The sequence below is a fragment of the Lissotriton vulgaris genome, chromosome 9, assembly GCF_964263255.1.
Source record: "Lissotriton vulgaris chromosome 9, aLisVul1.2, whole genome shotgun sequence".
Lineage (NCBI taxonomy): Eukaryota > Metazoa > Chordata > Amphibia > Caudata > Salamandridae > Lissotriton > Lissotriton vulgaris.
The window spans coordinates 873,258,899-873,282,270 of record NC_141697.1 but is presented as its reverse complement, the minus strand read 5'-3'; the positions used below and the strand labels follow the sequence as shown (position 1 = coordinate 873,282,270).

General features: G+C 43.0%; 1 protein-coding gene across 1 annotated transcript in view; it reads right to left on the bottom strand.

Annotated features, from left to right (window-relative positions):
• Positions 1-301: 301 nt before the first annotated feature.
• Positions 302-23,372, bottom strand: part of LOC147692409 (olfactomedin-4-like) — a 182,507-nt gene continuing 159,436 nt past the window's right edge. Inside the window, exon 5 of the mRNA XM_086939526.1 lies at positions 302-2,205. Within this exon, the coding sequence (XP_086795652.1) occupies positions 1,394-2,205 (812 nt within the window). The 3' untranslated portion in view covers positions 302-1,393. The remainder of the gene's footprint in view (positions 2,206-23,372) is intronic.

Sequence of the window (23,372 nt, the reverse complement as noted above, 5' to 3'; positions counted from 1 at the left end):
GCGATTTCGCTATTACCGATTTTTGCATTTGGGATGATGAATCCCAAATGCAAAAATTGCGCTCGCAAAGGGCCAGATTCTGAGAATCTGGCCCTTTGCGAGCGCAATTAAGCTTCATGAATCTGGCCCTTTGTACATCTGGCCCTTAGACAAGCTACCCCCATGTAACTAAAAAACCATACCAGTAATCCATGGAACAAGGCAACAGCGCAAAGGTGCAACACCTGTGGCAGTAGTACGTTATACAATCAAAGATGAATGGCAACCAAGACAACAGCAGGGCAAATGAAACTAATAATAAAACTTAAATGCTTTATTAATACATTACAATAAACATTTTATTCAAAGGCATGTAGATAACTAGTTACCTGTACAACGATAGCAAAGCTCTTTCACCAAACTGATTAAAGCAAAGTCTTTTTGAGCCACTGGCATTTCTGAACCATTTAGTCACAAACATTGTTGCTAAAGTCTGATCCTCGAAACAAAACTTCTTGAGACAGCAGACACTAACACATATGTAGATAATGAGGTAGAGGACTGTAGGTGGTAAGTTTTACATTCAGAATTTCTAGGTTTTAGTCCCAGCTTCCCACAGTTTCCCGAGCACATCTTTTGCATTTTCTTGTGAACTTAAACAAAATGTTAGTTGGAAGTTAAAATGGAGTCCGATGTGGAGAACATTTTTATCAAATAGTAAATTGGGGTGCCTTTGATGTTTATATTACAAGGATATGAAAAAAGGTAAAATAAATACTACTGCCTAAGATCACAGGAAGGTAATTTCCCACTTCTGGGCCGTGGTCTGTTAGTCAGAGGTAATCTGTGCTTGAAGAAGCAGTCTTATGAACCAGTTTGGGCTGTCAGACCATGAGGTTCATGCCCAACTCCAGGCCCAGACTTAAAACTGAAATAAGACTAGGTAAAATTCTTCAAACCAAGCTGCAGGAGCCCATGACTAAAATGGGATAGTGGAGGTTTTTGTGTTTGGGCTATGGTATTTCGTCCTGCCCTGAAGCAGTTCTTTAGCCAGCAACCTACCTGGGAAATGGCAGAATGGCCAAACCTACACTGCCCAGCTCTCAAAGACTGTGTTTGTAGAGTAATGCCTTATGGTTGAATTGCAATGAGTGCCTTAGAGGCGTCACGTCAACAACTGTTCTTCATCTATAGAAGCTTTTCATGTCAACACAGACACAGTAACTTACAACTCTAAATGAAAGCTTAAAGTGCGGACAGTTAATATAAGGTGCCCAAAACGTAAACTCTGTAGCAAAAAAAGTCACTATTTAAAAACCTCAACACCCATAGCTCATTAACTACAGCCCCTCTTTTCCTTAGATTGCATGCACAGTAATTCCCTAGTTGTTCCAGGTGGAGATGAGGTGGATTATCAGTTCTTGACTGAATCGGTTTTGAAGTTTACCTCGTATGTGACCTCATAGCCATCGTTGTACATATAGAGCTTGTGGTCATTGGGGTTGTAGCTCAGGCTCTGCACCGTCTCCATCATCTTGTCAACAGCAATGCTTAACGTGCCCTCCTGGCCTATATTGGTATCATACATGTAGAATATCTCCTCAATGCGGGTGGTCACTGACCGAGTTGCATACATCACCCCGCAGATCATGAAGGCATTGGATGCTGATCGTTTGTAAAGGGTGGTGACCCAGCTCTTCTCTAGGGTCAAGGAGGTGGGATTCAGTTTACCAATGACAATATTTCCAACACTATCCTCTGTGGCATAAATAACCCAAAGCCCAGATTCATCAGCAGCAAAGTCTATATCCTGGTAGGACACACCAGCATAGGAGAAGCGGTTGTTGAACACTGCATTAGGCAATACCTGGCATTGCTCTACACTGCTCTGTACATTATGAGTGCAAATGTCCCCCTTGGTGTAGCTGTTGAAGTATAGAGTATTATTATACATAATCATGCCACCACCCTGCCCAAAGTTTTTGGTAAGCTGCTTGTCAGTTGGCTTTTTATACAGTAGTAAGTCGTCTAAGGTAGGATAGACACGGAACATTTTCACAACGCGACCATCTGTTTCAAGTGGAGCTACCCAATATTGGTGTTCCTTGCTTGTATTCAGTAGTGAGTCCTTGCCCCAGGCACCATATTTGTAGCTAAATCCTTTCCAGTTCAGCTGCACCATGTAGGGTTTGCCTACACTCAAGATACCTCCATGGTCACAGGTACCTAATGAAATAAACAGAAAAAGACCATAAGACATGGTTGCAACACAATATAGTGGGCACATTCTGCTGACTACATCTGTCAGTTGACTACAACATATTCAATTCTCAAGTCATTTAAGCAGGAAACCCTATGCAATATCTTGTCCTTCAGTGACACATTGATGAACCTCTTAATGGGATTCTACATTCAGGGATGTCACTGAATTCCATGGCAGGTTCATAATGTGGTGTGGAGTCAAAAAAAACGATGGATTTAGGCCCAGGTCTTTGTACTGGGGTGAATGTAAGACATTGTTCTGCATTCTGGCCATCAACTGTGTTTTTTGCATAATGTGGTTGCACAATGCTAAAAGGCTCTTTGTCCAATTAAAAATTTAAGGAGGATATACTCTTCAAGGGGCACAGGACCTTTCATCAAGGTCATGTAGTAAAGGTCATAACCCTGACTGTTTTCTTTGTATTATAGGCGGAATATTCAAATACTGTTGCAATATGATGGCAAATGAAACATTTGAAAGCAACACTTCTAAAAATACTGCTTCCCGATAATTAGTTTAAAATATACATCTTGTGAAAAGGGAACACTTGCTATAGTGGTTGTCACTAAAATATATTGAAGTAAGGACAGAGTGAGAGGGCCCAATAGGTTACGACTAAGGTGAAAAGCGTAGGATATAGGGCATAGGATGTAAACATTAAGGTTATGAGTACATGGTTGAGGGCATAGGGCTTTGGTCGCAGGCTGTAGAGTTAAATATTAAGTGCGTCAGTTATAGGCTAAGGGGTTGGTGTACAAGGGCTAGGCTTTAAGAGTTAAGTGTTAGGGTGAAGGAGTAAGGGTTTAGGGTTAAGAGCAGAGTGATAGGTCTTAAGGGTGTAGGATTAAAGGTACAGGTCTGAGGATTTGGTATTTGTCGTTTTAGGTATAGTGGTTAGGGATACAGGGTTAAGGGAGGAGGGTAGACTAGTCAAGGTTATTTGGTTGTGGGAATAAGTGGATCTAAGGGTTGCGGTTAATGGTTAGGGTTCTGGATAACTGTGTTAAGCATTTGGGTTAAAAGGTTAAGGATTAAGGGTTGAAGTGTAGTGGTTAAGGATTACGAGTAATTGGTTGATGTTGTAAGATTAAGGGTTCCAGGTATAAGGTTAAAGCTCAGATACATAAGGTTAAGGGTTCTGGGGTAAAAAGTTAACGGTAAAGAGGTTTGGTCCTAGCCTAGGCTTAAAGAGTTAGGAGTTAAGGATATAGTGTTAAGGATTAGGAGCCAGATGTACATAGAATGAGGTTTACGATTCCCTATTACGAAATTGCACACAGCAATGTACAACAGTGTGTTTCATACTGTTTATGATTCGTAGAGGGTCACAATTGACGTACCTCATTAGTGGGACCATTGCCTGCTCTTAAAAAACGTTTTTGCTACCAATGGCATAGGGTGAGGGGTCCCCTGGGGACCACTTCCCCTTGCAAATGTGTTACCACCAACTAACCAACTGCGAATGTTTTGCGACCGACTTCCAGTTGCAAAACATTCATACATCTCCCTTCAACTCGCTATCAGGAAGGGACGCCCTTGACACGCCCTTTCCTAAAACCGATTCACAAACTCAATGTGCGATTCGGTAAAAGGTTACCGAATCGCATATGGGGCTTTGAACATTTAGAAAAGCATTTTTCCTGTCGCAAACAGCCTTATTGTATGAATTGGGCTGTTTGCGAGCTGGGAAAAACTTTGTACATCTGGCCGTTAATGTATAGGGATTAGTGCTATGTCAAGGGTTATAAGTATACCATTAATTGTTTGGAGTGTAGGATTAAGGGTTTGGGTATAAGGTTATGGGTGTGCAATTCCAATATGAAATTAACCTCTATGATTGCATTGGTGTAGCGTCTAAGTAAAAAAAAAATACTTAATTTGTGATGTGTTAATGTGTGCTTTTTTGTAGTCTATCAGCATGAGAAAAAACAAATCTAAGCGTTCCTTTTTGCATTTAGGCTGCATTTAAATGATTTCAATGTAACAAACTACAATTGTGAAGTGACACAATTACAAGAGTGAAAAATGAACGTGTGCAATTCCTAAGTAATAAAAATGAAATTAATTTTTTACAACCGTTCAAATAGATCTGGCTTGTTATTTATGGGGTAGGCAGTAATTGTTAGTTTTGTTGAAATTCCGGTTTAAAGTGACGCATGTTCTGTTATATTTTATTTAGTTGAACAATATTTTTTAATAGTAATCAATACATATATTTATTTAAAATATTGGAATAGAAAACATAACATGGAACTGTAAAACATTTAAAGCAAATAGAAAGTGTTAGAAATAATGTGGTTGTTTGACTGGGGTGTATGCCCTGGTCAAGCAACAACCACAATCCTAGTCATGATAAGTCACAAGCAAACACCTGTGCTCACCTCTGGAAGCTTGCACAGAGCAGTTAAGCTTAACTGGGAGGCAATGTGTAAAGTATTTGTGCAACACTTTAAACAGTAAGAACAGTAAAAACACCACAAAAAAGATCCCACACCAGGTTTTGAACGATAGATTATATTTTGATAAATAAAAAACCCCAGAAAGATGAAACTCCAATCAAGCAAACCAAAGATATTGAATTTTGAAGTTTTAAGGTGATAAAGTGCCAAAAAGAACAAAGCACCAACAAGGGATATCTTGCTGCATAGGACCAGCAAAAAGTCACAAGTTCAGGCCGACCAGGACGGAGCTTGGGCTAGATACAGGGACCAGGTTAGGCCTGCTGAACAAAGTACTCTAAATACTGGTTGAGGAGCATTGCGTGAATATGAGGCAAAGAAGAGTCATTCAGGCAAAGCGATGAGTTGGTTCCAAGAAGCAGCGAGGCTGCGGTGCGAGATCCTGTTGTGTCATCAACGAGGATCTCATGGATGGGGCTTGCGATGCAAAGTCCGGACGTCAAGAATGCGATGCACATCTGCGATGAGGAGGCCGTCATCGAGCTGCCATCGACAAGAGATGTGAGGACCTGAGTTAGAGATGCATCATGCCATCAATGATGTGTTTGTTCCAAAGATGAGAGGGTGATGCGGACCTTCTGCAGTAGGACTAACCCACACACCTGCAGCAATACATTGGTACTGCTCGTAGATGCACTGCTCGGCCCACAGGGTCCAGGACTGGGGTGGCACCACTTGGCAGGACAGGATAAACTCAGAGTCCAGGTGCAGATGCAATATTTTTGGAAGGCTGTTATATCCCTGAGGCTTCAGATCAGGAGGCAAGCCATCTAGATCTTGGAGTCACCCTGTGTTCTGGGTTTAAGTAATGTAGGTCCAGTTTTACTCACCCAAGCAAGAGGGCAGCAGGTAGCAGGCCAGCACTGCTGTGTTGGCATTTTCTTACCGTAACCATTATATGGCTCTGCCTGTCTCAGAATACTTTTACAGCTCTGGGTTGGGTGACAGCTGGGCTTTGTTCATTCCCTCCAGATAGCCACACCAAGGGAGTTTGGGTGAGACTGATGGGCCATCAACATCCTTATGGGCCTTCCTAAGCAGGTTGGGAGGGAGGAGCTGACACTTACACCTGAATGGGCTGTGCCTGTCCCCATAGAAAGAGCTGCATACCCCTATGTGGTGAGTCTGGAGCAAGAGCAGGGACTTTGTGCATTTCAAAGGCCTCCCTTAGAAGTCTCACCCACTTCAAAGGCACAACTGGATATAAGTACTGGACCTCAGACACCACCACTTCAGGGCACTTCTGGGCAGGAGGACATTCTGCCAGGACTCTGCTGTACTCCTACTTTGCCTGCCCTTCTGCCTGCTGCCCTTCTGGCCTGGGAGTGAGAAAGACTGGACCTGCATCTCTACATTCCCAGAACCTGAGTGACTCCAAGGGCCTGCTAGCTTGCCTCCTGTTTTGGAGTCTCAGTGATATCAAAGACTTCCATCAACTCTCCCACAACTTCTGTGAGTCTTACCCACCAAGTGGTGCCAGTCCAGTCCTGGGCCCCTGGAACTGAGTTTTCTGAGTTTTGGCAGCAAAATCCAAACATTGCTGTTCTTGCACCAGTAAGAAGCAACGCATCTTCTCCAGCCCTCATGCATCACCTGCTTCAAGGACATCGCATTGCTGGCTACATGGCTCAATGACATCACAACACATCACCTACATCACAAGGAGGCTGTCGCATCTTGGATAGCACGGCTCAGACCTGACACATCGCCTACATCCAGCTGGATCGATGATGACACATTACCTTGCCTGCTCCATGCATCATGCCCTTTGACAGCGCATCCAATTTACCTTTTTAGCGGTATAAGGTTGGTCCCTGTATCCGACCCACACTCAATTGCAATTGGCCTGAATTTTTGGATTGACCCCGGGTCAAGCGCGACCAGATGTCTCAGATTTGCGCTTTATGCTTTTAAGCACTACATTTCAGTTTAATCTTTAAAAGTCATAACTCTGGTTCAAATTAAAGGGACTAGGTGTGGTTTCTTTTTGTATGGTGTTTTCATCATTTTACTGTTTTAAGTGTTGTACAACTACTTTACACATTGCCTCCTATGTTAAGCCTAACTGGTCTGTGTCAAGCTACCAAAGTGTGAGCACAGTTTAATTTAGGGTATGTATCTAACCTACCCTGACTAGGATTTTGGTCCCTACTTGAACAGGGTGTGTGCATCTACCATCTAGAGACTCAATTTCTAATAGTATTGAAAAGGAACATTTGGACCTGTCAAGAGGTTTAACTTGCCAAGCCGACATGGAAGTTTAAAACTGCACATACAGGTTTTGCAAAGGAATGCCTGAGATATGCTTGCAGGACTACTTAAGTGGGTGGCGCAATCAGTGCTGCAGGCCTACTAGTAGCATTTGATTTACAGGCCCTTAGCACTGCACTCTACTAGGGACTTATAGGTAAATTAAATATGCCAATGATGGGTATGCCAATCAAACCATGTTTAAGGGAGTGGGAACAAGTACATTAGCACTGGTCAGCAGTGGTTAAGTGCACAGATTCCGAAGGCAAACAGAAGCAAAAATCCAGCAAAATTGGAGACAAGCAGGCAAAATGTTTGTTGGAGGGCCACCCTAAGGCTATTGGGTCTAACAGAAAGCAAATTAAGCAATATTTTGCACATTTATGTGTCTATTCACAGAAGTAAATCTACATATCTTGATGTGCTACAAGTCAATTTACTCTTTTTTTGTACATTTACAACTTTTGGCTATCCACTATTAACACGTGTGGCGGTAAACACAAAAGTGTAGGCTTAAATGTCCCTATCCCCTGAAATAAGGTAAGGGAACCAAACCTTCTAAAGTTTAGACATTTTTATAATTCTGGACATTAAACTGCAAAAAAGCCATGAGCAGTGAATGTAAAATCACAACTCTCTGACTCCAGATGACATTACATGACTGACTCCCTGTCTCATGTTTATTCCCTAAATTGCCTCCTATTTATCCTGCAATGCAATGGAAAAGAGAAAGGACAAGAAATGGTAAACTGCTCTTAGACCTTCATTGTGAGTTGAATGGAGCAGAATCTCAGTGGGAGACACTACTCCAGCAGTAGTGGGCTGGTGTTACCACATCAAAATTAAATGGTGTGGAAATGCAGGGACTGTGGATTATTACAGTAATGATTTCAACACAAACGGTACCTCAGATTATCAGCTGCTAGTTTCTGTTAATGCTGTAAAACATGAAAAATGTGATCCAAAGCAATGCACCTTTTGACGATAAAGATTGTATGGGGTAGGATTATTGATTTTGGAGGGGGGTAATTTTGGAAGGGGGTACCCGGGATAATTTAATAAAAACACTCTGGAACAAAATTCTGAGAGAATTCCAGCTCAACCCTTGGTAGCTATGCAACAAGCAGTACACAATCTCTAGAGAAGTATGTGCTAAGTTAAAGAAGTACCAACAAAATCAGATAAAACAAAAGAAAATTCCCAAACAAATTTAGAAAAATATAATGTAATTTATGATCAAAAAGGTAACAAGGTCTTCAAACTAGGCTACAGGGAATATGAGCTATAAAGTTTTTAAGTTTTAGGGAAACAGCACAAATAAAAAGTAAAGCGTTAATCAAAAGTCACTGTTAAAGGTTGACTGAGACCTAGGAATGATTACAGGCCAATCATGATGGAGCAGGGATAATATACACCAAGCAAGGTAACCCGAGTGAAAATTTCTACTTTCTGATTTGCTCTCAAAAAAGGAAGTTATAATTTTCTGCAGCGCAAAGTTTAAGGTGTTAGCTGGCAAAAGTCCCTCAAAGTTGAATATGTTGTTGTCGAGCTCCAGCTGAAGTCAATGGTTTTGGCAACATTAGCTCCAAATGGGACAAACCAGGATTTTGTAGCCACCAAGGTTGCTTTTTGGATTGAATTTATATGATGCCACACTGTGGTCCAAGATTTTACCTTAGGGCTTAGTCACTTTTTTAGAAGTTGAAATCCTCCAGTGGGGCAAGACTAGAAGCTACAGCTGAGCACCCCTCCATGAGGATGGATTCCTGAACAGTGAGGTCCCACTGAACTCGTTTTCAATGAAGCAAAAAAGCTCTGAGTGGGACAAAGCTGTTTTTCTTGCCCTCCTTGGATGCTCCCTTCCTGGGCAAGTCTTAGCACCCTGTACTGGTTCTCCAGATGTGGAAAAGTCCCAGCTTTTCCAAAGTGCTAGGAAAGTTCCTCCTGGTCAGCCCTGTATTTATTAGCTCCTTAGGACAGGCTTCTTTGCAGCAGGGGACATACTTACTAACATTTTACTCTATGTAGTTCAGCAAGGTAAATTGCTACACTTGCTGAGCTGCATTGCATGAAAGAGAGACATCAAAAATGTGCCATATTTACAAAAATATGGAGCTTTTCTGCTGCCTCCTTGCTGCCTATCACTATCACCAACACACTTGCACCAAGGAGCAAGGGCTCCCGCATTATGAGCAGGATTGTTTTGATGCAGAAGGGACAACTTCTTGCACAATAAACAATTACCTTTTTTTTATATGTGATGCAGAATGCATCACACATATAAAAAGAGGAGAAATTAAGCTATTTATCCTTGTTGCACCTGGATCTGGGAGGTGTACCATTTTGACGCATTCCCAGGTTTACTCTTTGTAACACCCACACTCCACCCATGGGTCGCCTCCCTGCCGCAAGGTGATGCATTGCGGCAAATGCTTTGCCTTGTATTATGTTTGATTTACTGAACGATTTAGAGCCATGCAAGGTGACTGTGCGTGGCTTAGTAAAAACCAGTTAAGACCTTGCTTTGACTTGCGTGACACAAGGGCAACACAGGTCTTGGGTAAATTTGGCCCCATGTCTCTTCCAAGCAAGGTCTCCTGTAGGGTGCAGTTCTCAGTGTCCAGCTGGGCTCTCATTGAACCAGGCGTCCTTTTGTTTTTCGTGTCCTAGAAGCAGGCAAACAGGATACTAAGCACTTGACTACTGGAGAGCAGTTCCAGTCCTTGGGAGGCGCAGGTTTCTGGAGTCCTGGAGTCCTGGGGTGAGTCCACTTCTTCCAGCAGGAGTCAGGAGGAAGATTTCTAGGTCAAGGAATATTATGAAGAGGTGGTGGTTGAGGTACCATATTTATCCTGTGGACTAGCCAGTAACTAGTGAAATTTACCAAGCAATCCTAACAATTTTCTTGCAGTCCCGACCACCTTTGCCAGCATTTCCCCCTTGTTACTCTGTAAGATTACCCAGATTCCTCTTTGGCAGAGCCCTACTGCACCAGGCAGACCTGTCATCAGCTCCTTAGCCACATACCTATTTAGATGAGTTCTCCTCCCAACTGAGAAAGGTCAAACTGGGTCTTTCCTCTAGTGTGACTAGAACCTAGATGTCTAGGAGGATCCTGAGAATGAATAGGTGAAGCCCTCACAGGTATTTCCAAGTCAAAAGAGGTAGTGATCAAGTTTCCACTTATTCTTCCAACTATTCCTGTCCACTACTAGGTTGCCAATCCCTGCTGCGCGGTCATAAATTAACTACTGTCCATTCTTACTAGGCACAGAGGAAAGTTATTATCCCCTAAGCCAGAAATGTTAACTCTCCTGACCAAGGATGTGTATACAAGCTCTGATGGGCCTGAGTGCGATAACTGTTTTTAAACCAGTTTTACAAAGTTACTTTTCTGCTCAAGTTATCAAAACCCTGATTTCACAATTAAATATGATTTTGAAATGTAAGTAGGAAATAACTTTCAAGCATCTGCATAACATCTTCTCCGGCATTTGTTCAAAAGAAATATTTGATTCCAATCTAGGCCTGTTCTGTGAAAAGCTTACCAAAGACTATACAGTGAGATAGTTTTTTTTTTTTTTCACTGTGAGAACACAGTATCCTCAAAATGTAATATATTCTATTTCTATACATTAGCACCCTGCCCTATCCGCTTACAAGGCACACTTTACGGGTTACTTATGAATATATAAAAAATAGGCGTTTCCCTGTGTTAAAGATTGCAGGAATCGCTGTTAGCATGAGCTGAAAGCCATTTTGTACTTGACAGCCATCTTAGTTACAAAATAGAACATCTTATCAGGCCTGTCTGATTTGGCAAATGGCAATAACTCTAATCACAATATTAACTATGCAGCATAGATACACAGAAGAAAATTGACTTTCATTTGCATTGTGTTTATTTATAAAAAAGTTTTTTTTGTATATTTATTTTTTCATATTTTCACACTTTCTTTATCAAAAGATTTTTTCATTGATAAACACATTAAATAAAACATATTCACAATGTTATTTCAAAGGAGAAAAACCTTTCTTCACTTTTCTGAGTATGAATTTATCTTTCGGTAACCCCCAAAGAAGAAAATATATATTTTTTTAACTTTCCATCATTCAATTCAATTCATAAGCTTTTATTCGATTTGAAGGTACAAATCATACAAGCGACATTAAAAATAACACCATATATATACAATTAATACTCAATATTCACATTAATGGTGCAGAAAAAAGGCTAAGATAAAAGAAGCATATACATCTATCATTGGGCAGCAGCTAAATTTTTTTTAAAAAGGAAGCGATATAGGGATATATACAAATATGTACAGACAGGAAATCAGTAGATTTAACACACAGGTGGAGTTTCCTGGCAGCTGTACGTTAAAACAAACCAAGTCCAAACCGTTCTAATAACATAAAAAAGGGCAAATGTTTTTGGTGTAAAAAAAGGACCTTACAATGCATACTATGGGCATAAAACACAAGTGACCGTTCCAAAAGTTTTAGCTAATAAAATTTGTATGTACAGACAGGGATGCATAAAAAAGTAACAACACTATACATTTCCTGGCAGCTGTACATCTCAAAGAATTACAGACAGGTAAGTATAAAGGTAAATATAAAAGGTTACAATACTATACTTTTCCTGGCAGCTGTACATTTCAAAATATAGGTGGCCATAAAAAAACAAATATCCACATTCTCCATTGAGGATAATAGTGTTAATGCGGCCTTTGTGGTTCGAGTATTGTATTTTATAAAAATAGGCTTAAGGTATTTTAACCTAAGAAAGTAATAAAATTTACAAAAAAGTAAAAAATGGCAACAACTCTGGCGTGAAATGTTATCACACGGACAGGGAGTCTCTGATCTGACTTTCTGAGTTGGAAACGCAACAAGGTGGTGGACGATTCCCAATCTGACCCGGGTTAAAACAAATTGGTGGGATGGGCGAGTCACAAATACAAGGTAAGATTGTAGCCCCGGAGTTAAATTCAGGTCTTTATAAAACTTCACGGTGGCTAATTTACCATGCTCCTGGTCCCGCTCCCCTTTTTTAAAGTTTAAGAATGTTAACTTAATTTCTTTTTTGGGGATGGCGACAGCCTGCTCTGGATCAAGCAGAACATCGATGTCAAATAGAAGGTTATACCAGAAATGAATATATCGCACCCACTGTATGCGTAATGAATGGTCAAGACCTATACAATCAAGAATAACCTCTTGAGTGAATCGAGTCTCTGCCTTAGCCCAAATAGAACGCCACAATAAGAGTGGCCGAACGGCTGCTAAGTCAGATATAAACTCGATCCCTACCTCGTCATGGATCAATTGTACTGAGGCGGAGGGAGGAACACATAACAATCTCTTTAGGAATTTGTTTTCATCAGCTTGGAGCGAAGGACCTACACTGTGGCCCCATACACCTGCCCCATACAGTGCAGAAGATACACAGCGAGCGTTATAAATATTAATCATATCTGGTATACTTCTAGAACCAAGTTTAGAGGTAAATCGGAATATGCTGCTGGTGGACCGCAACATTTTCGATCTGATGTTGTCAAATTCAGAGATCCAGGACCCACTGTTGTTATAAGTAATACCCAGGTAACAGAAAGTTTTGACATGTGTCATTTTATCTTTATCCAGAAAGAAGCTATGCTTGGTCTTATTTACAGCCTGCCCGCATGCCATGACATACGTCTTGGATTTGTTCACACAGAGTCTCCTATTTTGAATGAACAGCATAAAACTATCAATTAGGCGCTGAAGGCCGATCTGTGTGCGTGATAAAAGAACAGCGTCGTCCGCATAAAGTAAAAGTGGGATAGGTTTTCCTCCTATCGATGGGGCATCTGCAGGAATATCAACCAGGTTGCGGTCAACACCATTAATAAAAAGTGAAAATAAAAGAGGGGCCAAAACGCATCCCTGGCGAATTCCCCGTGAAACTTTGAAGAATGGTGTACATTCGCCTAGGGTGCCGTAACTGACCTTACATGAAAGCTTTTCATAAAGCCTGGCTAAGAAATGGACTATTTCCTTTGGTGCCCCAGATTCAATTAAAACCTCCCAAAGAATAGCATGGTTAACTAAATCAAACGCGCTGCTCAAATCAGCAAAACATAAAAAGAGGTTGCCTTTTTTGGCCACAGTATATTTGTTAATAATAAGGTCCAAGTTAACACATTGTTCCAGGGTGCCCATACCTTTACGGAACCCATATTGTACTTTAGTTAAAATATTCGAATCGGTTGCCCAGGTTTCTAGCCTTTTAAGCAGGATACGACTCATAACCTTAACCAAAGCATCCAGCAAAGAGATTGGACGGTAGTTGGATGCCTCGGATTTACTGCCTTTTTTAAATAGGGGGATTATAACTGATTGGCCCCAGGAAGGGGGGAAATTATCTACTGCCGCACAATTAAAGATCCGCACCAGGATGGGGGCCCACAAGTGAGGTTCGGCTTTTAACAAGTCGATTGGGACCCCATCCGGGCCCGGGGCTTTTCCTCCTTTGCTATTGGAGAGCCCATCATAGACTTCCTCCAGTGATACTCCCAAAGGTAAGGGTGTCCAAGATGTAACCTCGATAGTTAGTACCTCGAGCGGTATCCCATCGGGGTTAAAGATGTTGGTAAAATGGGTTATCCAGTCATTGCATGCGATATAGGAAGTTAGTTCCGGGATATCGTCTTTATTAAGAAAAGGGCTATTAATTGTTTCCCAGTATAATTTGCAGTTTTTGGTTTCTGCTGCTTCCTTTAACTTATCCCATGCCTCACACTGCATAAACTTTTTCCTGTTGGTGATGGCCGTTTTATAGTTGACCCTGAGGAGTTTTACACTGTCCCTGTCTCGTGGTTTGGTACCCAATGCCCTCTTCAATTCCCGGAGTGCAACCATGCAAGGTTTGTCAAACCAACCCTGCTTTGCCCCTCGGGCTGATGAGGGTGCCCTAGTAAAGATACTTTCGATGATAGAATTGATGTTAATGAAATTTGACAGTAGGGACTTGGGAATAACTGCATCGCTTAGACAATAGCTAATTTGGGGTTTACAGCTAATTATTATCTCCTTCTGTTTAGCCTTTGAATTTGTACCAGACCATCTGATCCTTGGACCATTAGGTCTGATGGGTGCTAGGTCAGTAGAGCACTTTTCTCCTGGCTCTGATGATGGTATACCATGACCCAGAAGTGTAATACAAATACTATTGTGGTCACTGAGACTTTCTACTTTAATATATAAGTTGGTGAAGTCTCCAGTGCTGGACAGCAAGATGTGATCTATAAATGTCCCAGCATCCCTTCCTGTAAAAGTAGGACATATAACTGCCTGTGCATTTCTATTACAGTTTAACAGGTAAAGGTCTAGCTTATTTGACGTTTTATTGAGCAGTGAGCCGTAATGGCAATGTGGGAAATGGGGGAATTCCTCCCTCTCTCCCAGTCCCCCCCATTGATCAGACATTACTACTCCTAGACCACAGGAGTTCCCATTGGACAAATGACATGGCTGTAGGTTAAAATCGCCTGCCCATATGATCTCAGCCTTTCTATTCGAGATGCCCATGACCCTTTCAATCTCTTTTTCAAGGGGGTATAGAATGTTCCCTCTAGTGGCATCGAAGATATTGTTATAAAAATTAACAATAATCAAATCGATCCCCTTACTGCACTTAACCCTCACTACCTGGCTGTGAGTTCCCACAGTCGTACTGCTTCTAACTACCCAGTTATTCAACCTGTTAGACAGGAGCAGCAGGAGGCCCCCCTTAGCCCTGCCTGAACTGGATTTGGTAGCTTTGTGGCAATGGGATGAGTACCCTTCGATGTTAATTTGTTCCTGGCACCAGGTTTCCTGGAGGAGGATTATATCGTAACCTTCCCCAATAAACCTGGTCCAAAAGGGTGAATCTAGTTTCCCTGCAATGCCAGCGATGTTCCAGGAGATAAGGGTAACACCAACTAGCTTGGTGGAATCCTGGGTGGCAGCTCCAGGCTGTGTAACACAGGATATAGTTGAGATAGTTTCCGAAGGGCTGGCAACTAGACCTATTGTGGGGACGTCAATTGGTGTATTCACATCGGGACTAATACAATGGGTACCCTTAAAGGGAGGAGTGTTTAGGTCATTACTAGAAACAGTGTGTGCTGTAGGTTGTACATTGGGACTACCCTCGTTTACCATATTGAATCGTCTGCTCACCCGTGCAACAGCGGGTACGCAGTCCGACCTGCGGGATGTCGTAACTTTAGCATAGACTGATACCTTAGTGGCAAGCTCGCTAGAGGGTGTTGGGGCACTACGTCAATCGACCATCTCCAGACAATCGAATCTGTTGCTAGTATGGATACCTTGCCATCCGTTCCCCATATGTTGGCCTTTATTGGGGTACCAGGGACGTGATAACCAATCCTTGTTTCTGCTTTTTTGCGTTACCCAGGAGCCTCCAAGATTCCATGGTTGTTCTTGAGGAATAACCCAATTAGGGGCTGGTATAGGGGCATGAAAATTAAATACAGATGGGTAGAAAAAGGAGATCCGCTGAGTATCGATTCCCCCTTTCTTCTCCAACTCAGGCCAAGAACAAATATGGTTCACAGAGGATGCGTCTTCGCAAGTAACAATGATGCAATCCCCCTGAATGCTCTTTGGAGTCGCCCCCACCCATGGAACCCTACGAACAGAAGAAATTCTACAAGTATTAGTAGGCTGTAGTGGCCTGTTGATACTAAGCCATTGAAGGATTTTGTTCAAAAGGGACCAGGAAGGTTCATCAGTACCCACTGGAAGTTCCGGAACTCCTGTTAGGATAACCGTGAAGGGTGTAACCTCTGGTGGAAGGTGAACTGGGCGTTTAGACCTCGGCCCCCTCTTGGCATCCGTATGATATGATTTTTGAGTGACAGGGGCTTTATCTTGGGACGGCTGCAGTGACCCCTGTGCAGCGGTGTTATTAGCAACAGGGGGTAAAACTGCAGGGGATTGTTGGGTAATGTTTTGTTGACTGATGGGATGTGGCTGCGATGCTGGTTGTGACTCAGGTTTGGCATTATTTTTGGCGGATACACTCTTATTTGGAGCAGGTACAGAGGTAGTTGGAAGCTCTTTGTTTTTGCCCTGAACTTTAGGCGTAACCGGCGGCCTAGCTGGGTTGGTTGGTATGGTCCCTGGGTTGGTGGTAATGAGTCCCCCTCCGGTTTTGGTAATACCCGCCCTGGTCTGATTAGGTAGTTTGGTGAGGAGTGTGGCAAGCTGTTTTTCTATTACCATAATACTCTTCTCCAGGGGTTGGAGGTGGGTTTTTAATATGTCCCTGAAGGCAGCAAGAAGTTGTGATGTGTCGCAGTCTGGCGAACTATGGCCGCCTTCTTGGACCTTGCCCAGTTCAGGACATTGTAAGGTAGAAGGATCTGAAATAACAGAAGTTTTACTGGGAGAAGTATTCTTGGATGAGGCAGTAGTTGGCCCGTTCTTTTTACTGATAGTAAGGGGGTTTGGCTTAGTATTCCTCTTTTTGTGCTGTACATGCAGCTTTGGGACTGCGCCTTCCCTGGCCCCCCTACGGTTGTTAGTTAGTACAGGGTCCTGAGCCGGATCTACTGAAAGAATATGCTCAAGGTCAGGGGTGATCTCGAGATTCTCAGCCGAATCCAAATCTAAGTCCAGTGACAAATTAGTTGCTGACAAATCCACCGCACTGGGGATGGAGTGGACTTGTACTGTAGTGTCAGATTGTATTAGGATAGGAATTTGGGTTACTGAAGGTAATGGGGTTAGGGCAGTTGCTAAGGGACCCAATGAAGATCTCCGGGCAATTGCAAGGTCCTGTGAGACCCTGCGTTCTAGGACAGCAATATTCTGATTGATAGCCTCAGTTGTTTTAGAAATAAATAGGTCAATAGGACCTGTAAATGAGGCAGCTTTGAGGGCTGTTTTGCTTCTTAAACCCCTAGTCATAGTTATAATACTTTGAGGAGTTCACAGTAAATTAAACAAGTGTCCAATGTCAGTGTTTGGATAATCAGTACCTTTAGGCGGTGTCCATATAGAGATGTCGAAGGCAAGGGGGGTGGCCCAGCCCAGCCTGGAGCAGTCTGGAACGGGCTGAAACGGGCCCGCCCTTGGCCCGGGCTTCGCCCGGCGTCCCGCTCGCGTCCCGCGAGAGGGAACGGGGACGCCCTTTATGCGCCTCCTGTCGTGTCGTGAAGGGGGTGTGTCTGGAGACCTCGAGGGCTGCCGGGACTTGTAGGCTGCCCCTCGCCTCGCTCCACTCGGCGGCCCCGCTGTCAGGTGGAAACAGACTGCAGGACGGCGGGAGGGAGGCGGTGGGGGGTCTCGACAGCACAGGGACCCGGTGAGCTGGCAAAATCTTCCTCTCTCGTGGCGTTGCGCAGGTCAGAGTTTACTGCGGGGCAGATGTGGCTTAACAGCGTGACACTACCTCCTGTAGCGGGGACGCCCTTTATGCGCCTCCTGTCGCGTCGTGAAGGGGGTGTGTCTGGAGACCTCGAGGGCTGCCGGGACTTGTAGGCAGCCCCTCGCCTCGCTCCACTCGGCGGCCCCGCTGTCAGGTGGAAACAGACTGCAGGACGGCGGGAGGGAGGCGGTGGGGGGTCTCGACAGGACAGGGACCCGGTGAGCTGGCAAAATCTTTCTCTCTCGTGGCGTTGCGCAGGTCAGAGTTTACTGCGGGGCAGATGTGGCTTAACAGCGTGACACTACCTCCTGTAGCGGGGACGCCCTTTATGCGCCTCCTGGCGCGTCGTAAAGGGGGTGTGTCTGGAGACCTCGAGGGCTGCCGGGACTTGTAGGCAGCCCCTCGCCTCGCTCCACTCGGCGGCCCCGCTGTCAGGCGGAAACAGACTGCAGGACGGCGGGAGGGAGGCGGTGGGGGGTCTCGACAGCACAGGGACCCGGTGAGCTGGCAAAATCTTCCTCTCTCGTGGCGTTGCGCAGGTCAGAGTTTACTGCGGGGCAGATGTGGCTTAACAGCGTGACACTACCTCCTGTAGCGGGGACGCCCTTTATGCGCCTCCTTCCATCATTCATTCATTCTCACCTTTCATTCGTCTCATACATACCAACTATCAAACTACACAGACAAATTCACAGAGAAACCACACCTGAGCAAGAGTCCTACTACAATAGTGCTGTTAGTCTTATATCAGTACATTTTACAGTTTAAACACAAACATGAGTCCGTCACTTTGATTTTGAGTAATCGTTTTCTTGACTTGATTCTTAGGTGGAGCTCACAGATGTGTGTTGCTGGCCTACGCACGTTTCGGTGAAAACAAGTTGTTATCACCTTCTTCAGGGCCAATTATGTAAATGTTCCATCTTTAAAATTGTCTGGGGGTTTCTATATGTCTTAAAAAGAGCAGAAGGCGTTTGTTTGTTTTCCAGAGTATGGAGATGTCCACACTATATATGGAGACAACAGACTTGGGTAAACTTCGGTCTTCTCTGCGATATTAGAGACTTGGGATCCCGAATTAGGGATTTTTCAACTAGCACTGATTATCCAGATATTAAAAGATGTTGTGGCTTCCAACTACGAACTAATTTCAAAAACAAGATTTAGTATTACTTCAAAGTCCTTCTGCAATTCTTATTCATAAAGAGCCAATTGTAGTCTGAGGCTTCCATTAACGTCTGTTACCGTCCGGGACAACTCTGCCTGATGTAAGGAGAAATGTATCTCCTCCCACTTTGTTGAGCAAGCAAATTTTGTATAGCCATATTAATCAGTAAGCATGCTGGTATGTGCCAGGACCTCACCTTGGTTTTATGCTGGCTATTGTAACCTATGCATATATAAGGCCCCTGTTCTCTGTACTCCTTAGAATGCCTCCTACAGTGGCCTGAGGGTACCGTACCGTGTGACGTAGTCTCCCTCATCTGAGGTTAATAAATATGTTTTCTTGATATTACAGCTTCTGTGCCAATCTCTTCTTTGTTGGTTATAAGGACCAGGTGTATCAGTGAACCACTTGGGAGGTTTTTATTACTTCAAATGGCGCCCGACGGGGACCTCATCAGAGAAGCGGCTATCCAAGGGAGTGGTCTTGATGGGAGACAGGAATCTACTGAGGAGGACAGGACAGGAATCTACTAAGGAGGTACCCTGTGCACGGAAATTCTCTGTCTCTGCAGCCCAGTATATTTCTGTCTTCCTGATTTGATCCTCCAAATGTTTACCGCTCCTGACTGAGAACCTTTTTGGCTTGAGTATTCTAAAACGACCGTTAGGTCACTCAGAACTTGGCAGTGAGAGGCTGAAGATTTGTGTTTGGAAAGGTCGTCGACATGTGATTTTCTTTGGTTCGCCAAAGATTTTGGAATTTGAAAATATATTAATTGCAATTTGTGTAGGCAGGTAATGAGGAGACTTTTCTCTAACTTTTAAATAATTCGTAATGGCACATATGGTGTTAGTTTGAAGATTACTGTGCAAAGGCTGAGATAAGAAGCCAATGGGATTTAGTTTGAATTCATTCACCCTCATGTTACAACTACTACAATTGCTAAGGGATTGGTGGTTGGATTTTAATGTTTTCTATCTAGCTAAACTTGCTATTTACCTCCTATAACTGTGTTTATGCCCAGTTGCTACAAGTATGGGTTGATAGTGTCGACAGAAGTGAAACCTGTTTCAGGTTTTCCTACTGTCGAAATGGGGGAAGGAGGTTAGCTCCACTACAAATTAAGGGTAGGAAAATGTATGTTTTCTCTCTCTTTTTCTTAATCTCTTTTGAGCCTGTCTAAGCTGTCTGTGAAACAGTCATCAGACATTCAATTGGCTATTCTGTAATACTGTTTTAAAAATTGTTAGCATTAATAAAATGAATAAAATATATATGCCATGTTACTGCCCATTCAGTCTGATGAAATGATGAAAGGATGAGTAGTCTAGATTGCTGTTCCCTTATTTGCCTTTCAAGGGGAACTAGATGTGGGTAGATTTTGTTCTAAAATTCTCAGGTGATAACACCATTATTATTAGCTAGTCTGTGTAAATAAACTGACAGTCCTTATTAGAGCTGATGTTGCATAGTCTGGATTGTGAAAAGTAGAATCCAGGAAAGACGCCCATGTGATCCTCAGCAAACATTTTTGAAGAAAATATTGTTTTATAGGAGTTTTTTTAGTTCTTTTTGTAATACGAATCCCTGTTAAATTAGCAGTTTTAGGTTGTCCTGCTGCACCTATAATAAGAGAGCATGGTCCTAAGCGTACAATGCAGGTGCTTTTATCAAGAGAAATCATTTTAGAAGTGTCTGCAGTCCTGTACAAGTAATGTAAAGTCTATGAGTAAAAGTGTAGACCATTTCCTTTTTTCTTGAGGGTCTTTAGATGAATAATATAGGAATACACAAATGTAAAGATTTGGGCCCATATGTCGGTAGAATAGATTTACCGATTCTTAATTACCGAATTTTACCGATTCGGTAATTAAGAATCGGTAAATCTGAGGGGTGGATATGTAGGTATTCCAGATGTGCTGGAATACCGAATCGGAGCCATTCGGTATTTACTGATTCGGTAAATACCGAATCTGTAATGCCCATTCATTCCTATGGGCTTCAAAGCCCATAGGAATGAATGGGCATTACCGATTCGGTATTTACCGAATCGGTAAATACCGATTTTCACAAGGGTGCAGGGGTGTCACTTTGACACCCTCTGGCACCCCCAAAACAGGCTCGGGTGCCATGTGGCAGACATACATGCCCTATGGACAGGTCTGCCAGTCACATGGCATAGGTGTGCATGCACACATGTGCATGCACACCGGAATCGGTATTTTACCATCAAATTGGATTTGATGGTAAAATACGGATTCGGTAAGGCCTGTGGGACTCAGAAGAGTCCCACCTACATTTCAAAATTACCGATTCGATAAAATACCGATTCGGTATTTTACCGATTCGGTAAATTTACCGAATCGGTAAAATGTAGCCCCTACATCTCAAATGGCCATTTACCGGTCGGTAACGGCCAAATTGGCCGTTACCGGTCGGTAAATGGCCACCTACATCCGGCCCTTGGAGTATGTCTGTATTCTTTTACTCTTTTCCTCAGAATTTAGTGAATGAACACAGACTTCCTCAGCTGCTTCAAACAGAGTAATAGGTCCAGGGGTTTTACTCTCAGATAGATGAAGTGGTTCTTGGGTGCCTTGCTAATATATGGGGCGTCCCAAGACTAGGAAGTATTCTGAGACTATCCTCTCCGTTGATAGATTATTTTTATGCCTTGTCTAAAGACCTTTTGTTCTGTCCACCAATAGATATTTGCTGCCTTACAACCATTGCCAGAGGGGCCGTACATCAGATCCAGCCCGGGGAGTCAGCACCAGTCCAGCTTGAAGACAAGGTGAAGGTACCCAGAACAGGCATTGTTGGCAACTAGGAACTCAGTGAAGGCGGAAACACTGGGATGTGAAGTGTGTGCCCCTGCCACTGTCTTGGGCGAAAGATGGGGTCACAAATCAGAAAGAAGAAGTCATGGATCAAGTTTTTGATGCCCAGCTGAGAGAGTCACAGACCGACCAGAACGGCAAGGAGGTTTTTTCTTGCGGTGCCCCCTTTTGAAACGAGGGTTGCTTCAGAGATCCCAGCATCAGGCCTCTGAATCCTGGTCCCAAAGTGAATGCAAGTTTGCACCTTTGTTTGTTGATCAAGAGTGACTGGGCATACTGGATAATTTTTGGCCCCAACAAAAGAGCAGTGCGCCAGCAGAGCAATATAGGGGTTAGGGAAGGACTTGAGTTTAGGGTACAGGTGCTGTGTCTTTGGTGTCTGTTAGATTGAAGTGAAGAAAACTGGTGCACTGCCTGAGACACTGGACAGGATCGTTGAAAGACTTTTTCTTCTTAAACTGGGCTGTGAATTCTGATTTGCGAGTTGTGCAGCTCCACATTAGGAACAACAGGAGCCTGCCTGTGAGGCTCAAATGAACACAGAGAGAAGACTCCCCTCTGGCTGGTTGTTCAGCGGCTTCAATTTCCCAAGGACTTCTTGTTAATAATGTACCCTTTTGGATGTCCCATTTTTGAGGAGGTGCAGCCCTTTTGCGGCTCCTCGTCCTAATTCCTATGACCCTGTGTGGCCCATTGGTCCCCTGGAACCAGGATTGTTTTTGTAATATTTTGTCTGACTGCTTTAATATTTACATTAGTTATAATGTTTATTCTATGTGATAAACGTTTTTCTGAGCAATTGATAAATATTACTTTGCCCTTCCTTTGAATATAATAATTAATACTCTAGCCCTCATAAAAGGAACACTGGAAAAGTCTATTGAAAATGTTCTTTACATAGAATTGGACTAGATGGTTCTAAGATTTGCTTTTAGCTTAGGGCTGGAAAAATTGATAATTCTGTTTGTGATAATAGTCATTACTCTCTCCTGCTATCTGCATGACCCAATGCTCTGTTCCCTTTGTACTCCTGCTTATACCTTATATATACCCGCTTAATGAAATGTTTAGAATGAAAAATGCACAACTAGCAATGAATTAGGATATTGATAAATTTATGAAAATAAATGTGCAAAATATTTTCTATGTTCCTACTAGATCAAAGGAATGTCTTTAACTCATGCTAAAATGACTATCTGTTAAAGATTGCAAGGATCGCTGTTAGCATGAGCTGAAAGCCATTTTGTACTTGGTAGCCATCTTAGTTAGCCATGTGCCTGCCATGTGCTTTCTCCCTCTTCCAGAGCCTTTCACATGGTCAGAAAGGCCTAGCTGTCAGAATGCATCGGCTCTTATGTTATAACAGTCAGGCTATTCTTGCAGATGTAAGGAGAAATGTCTATCCTCCCACTTTGTTGAGCAAGCAACTTTTGTATAGCCATATTAGTCAGTAAGCATGCTGGTAGGTGCCAGGACCTCCCCTTGGTTTTATGCTGGCTAATGTAACCTATGCATATATAAGGCCCCTGTTCTCTTTACTCCTTAGAATGCCTCCTACAGTGGCCTGAGGGTACTGTGTGACGTAGTCTCCCTCATCTGAGGTTAATAAATATGTTTTCTTGATATTACAGCTTCTGTGGCATCTCTTCTTTGTTGGTTAAAAGGACCAGGTGTATCAGTGAACCCCTTAGGAGGTTTATATTTCTTCACCTGTGCGAGAAAGGACATTTTCCTTGCATGTATCACTACAGTGCATTTAAACTGCAGCTCCATCAAATGACGCCTTTGGCAAAATATATTTTTGTCAAATGCGGGTAGTGTAAATACACTCTGCAACCCACATATGACATTTAACATCCATGCAATAGGTGCATTTACAGCGTCATCTACAACGGAATTACTGTACAGTTGAACAGACCGATTGGGTGAAACACATTTTACTAATACAATTTTAGAGCCAAAGGTCAGACACTATGGGACTGAATAA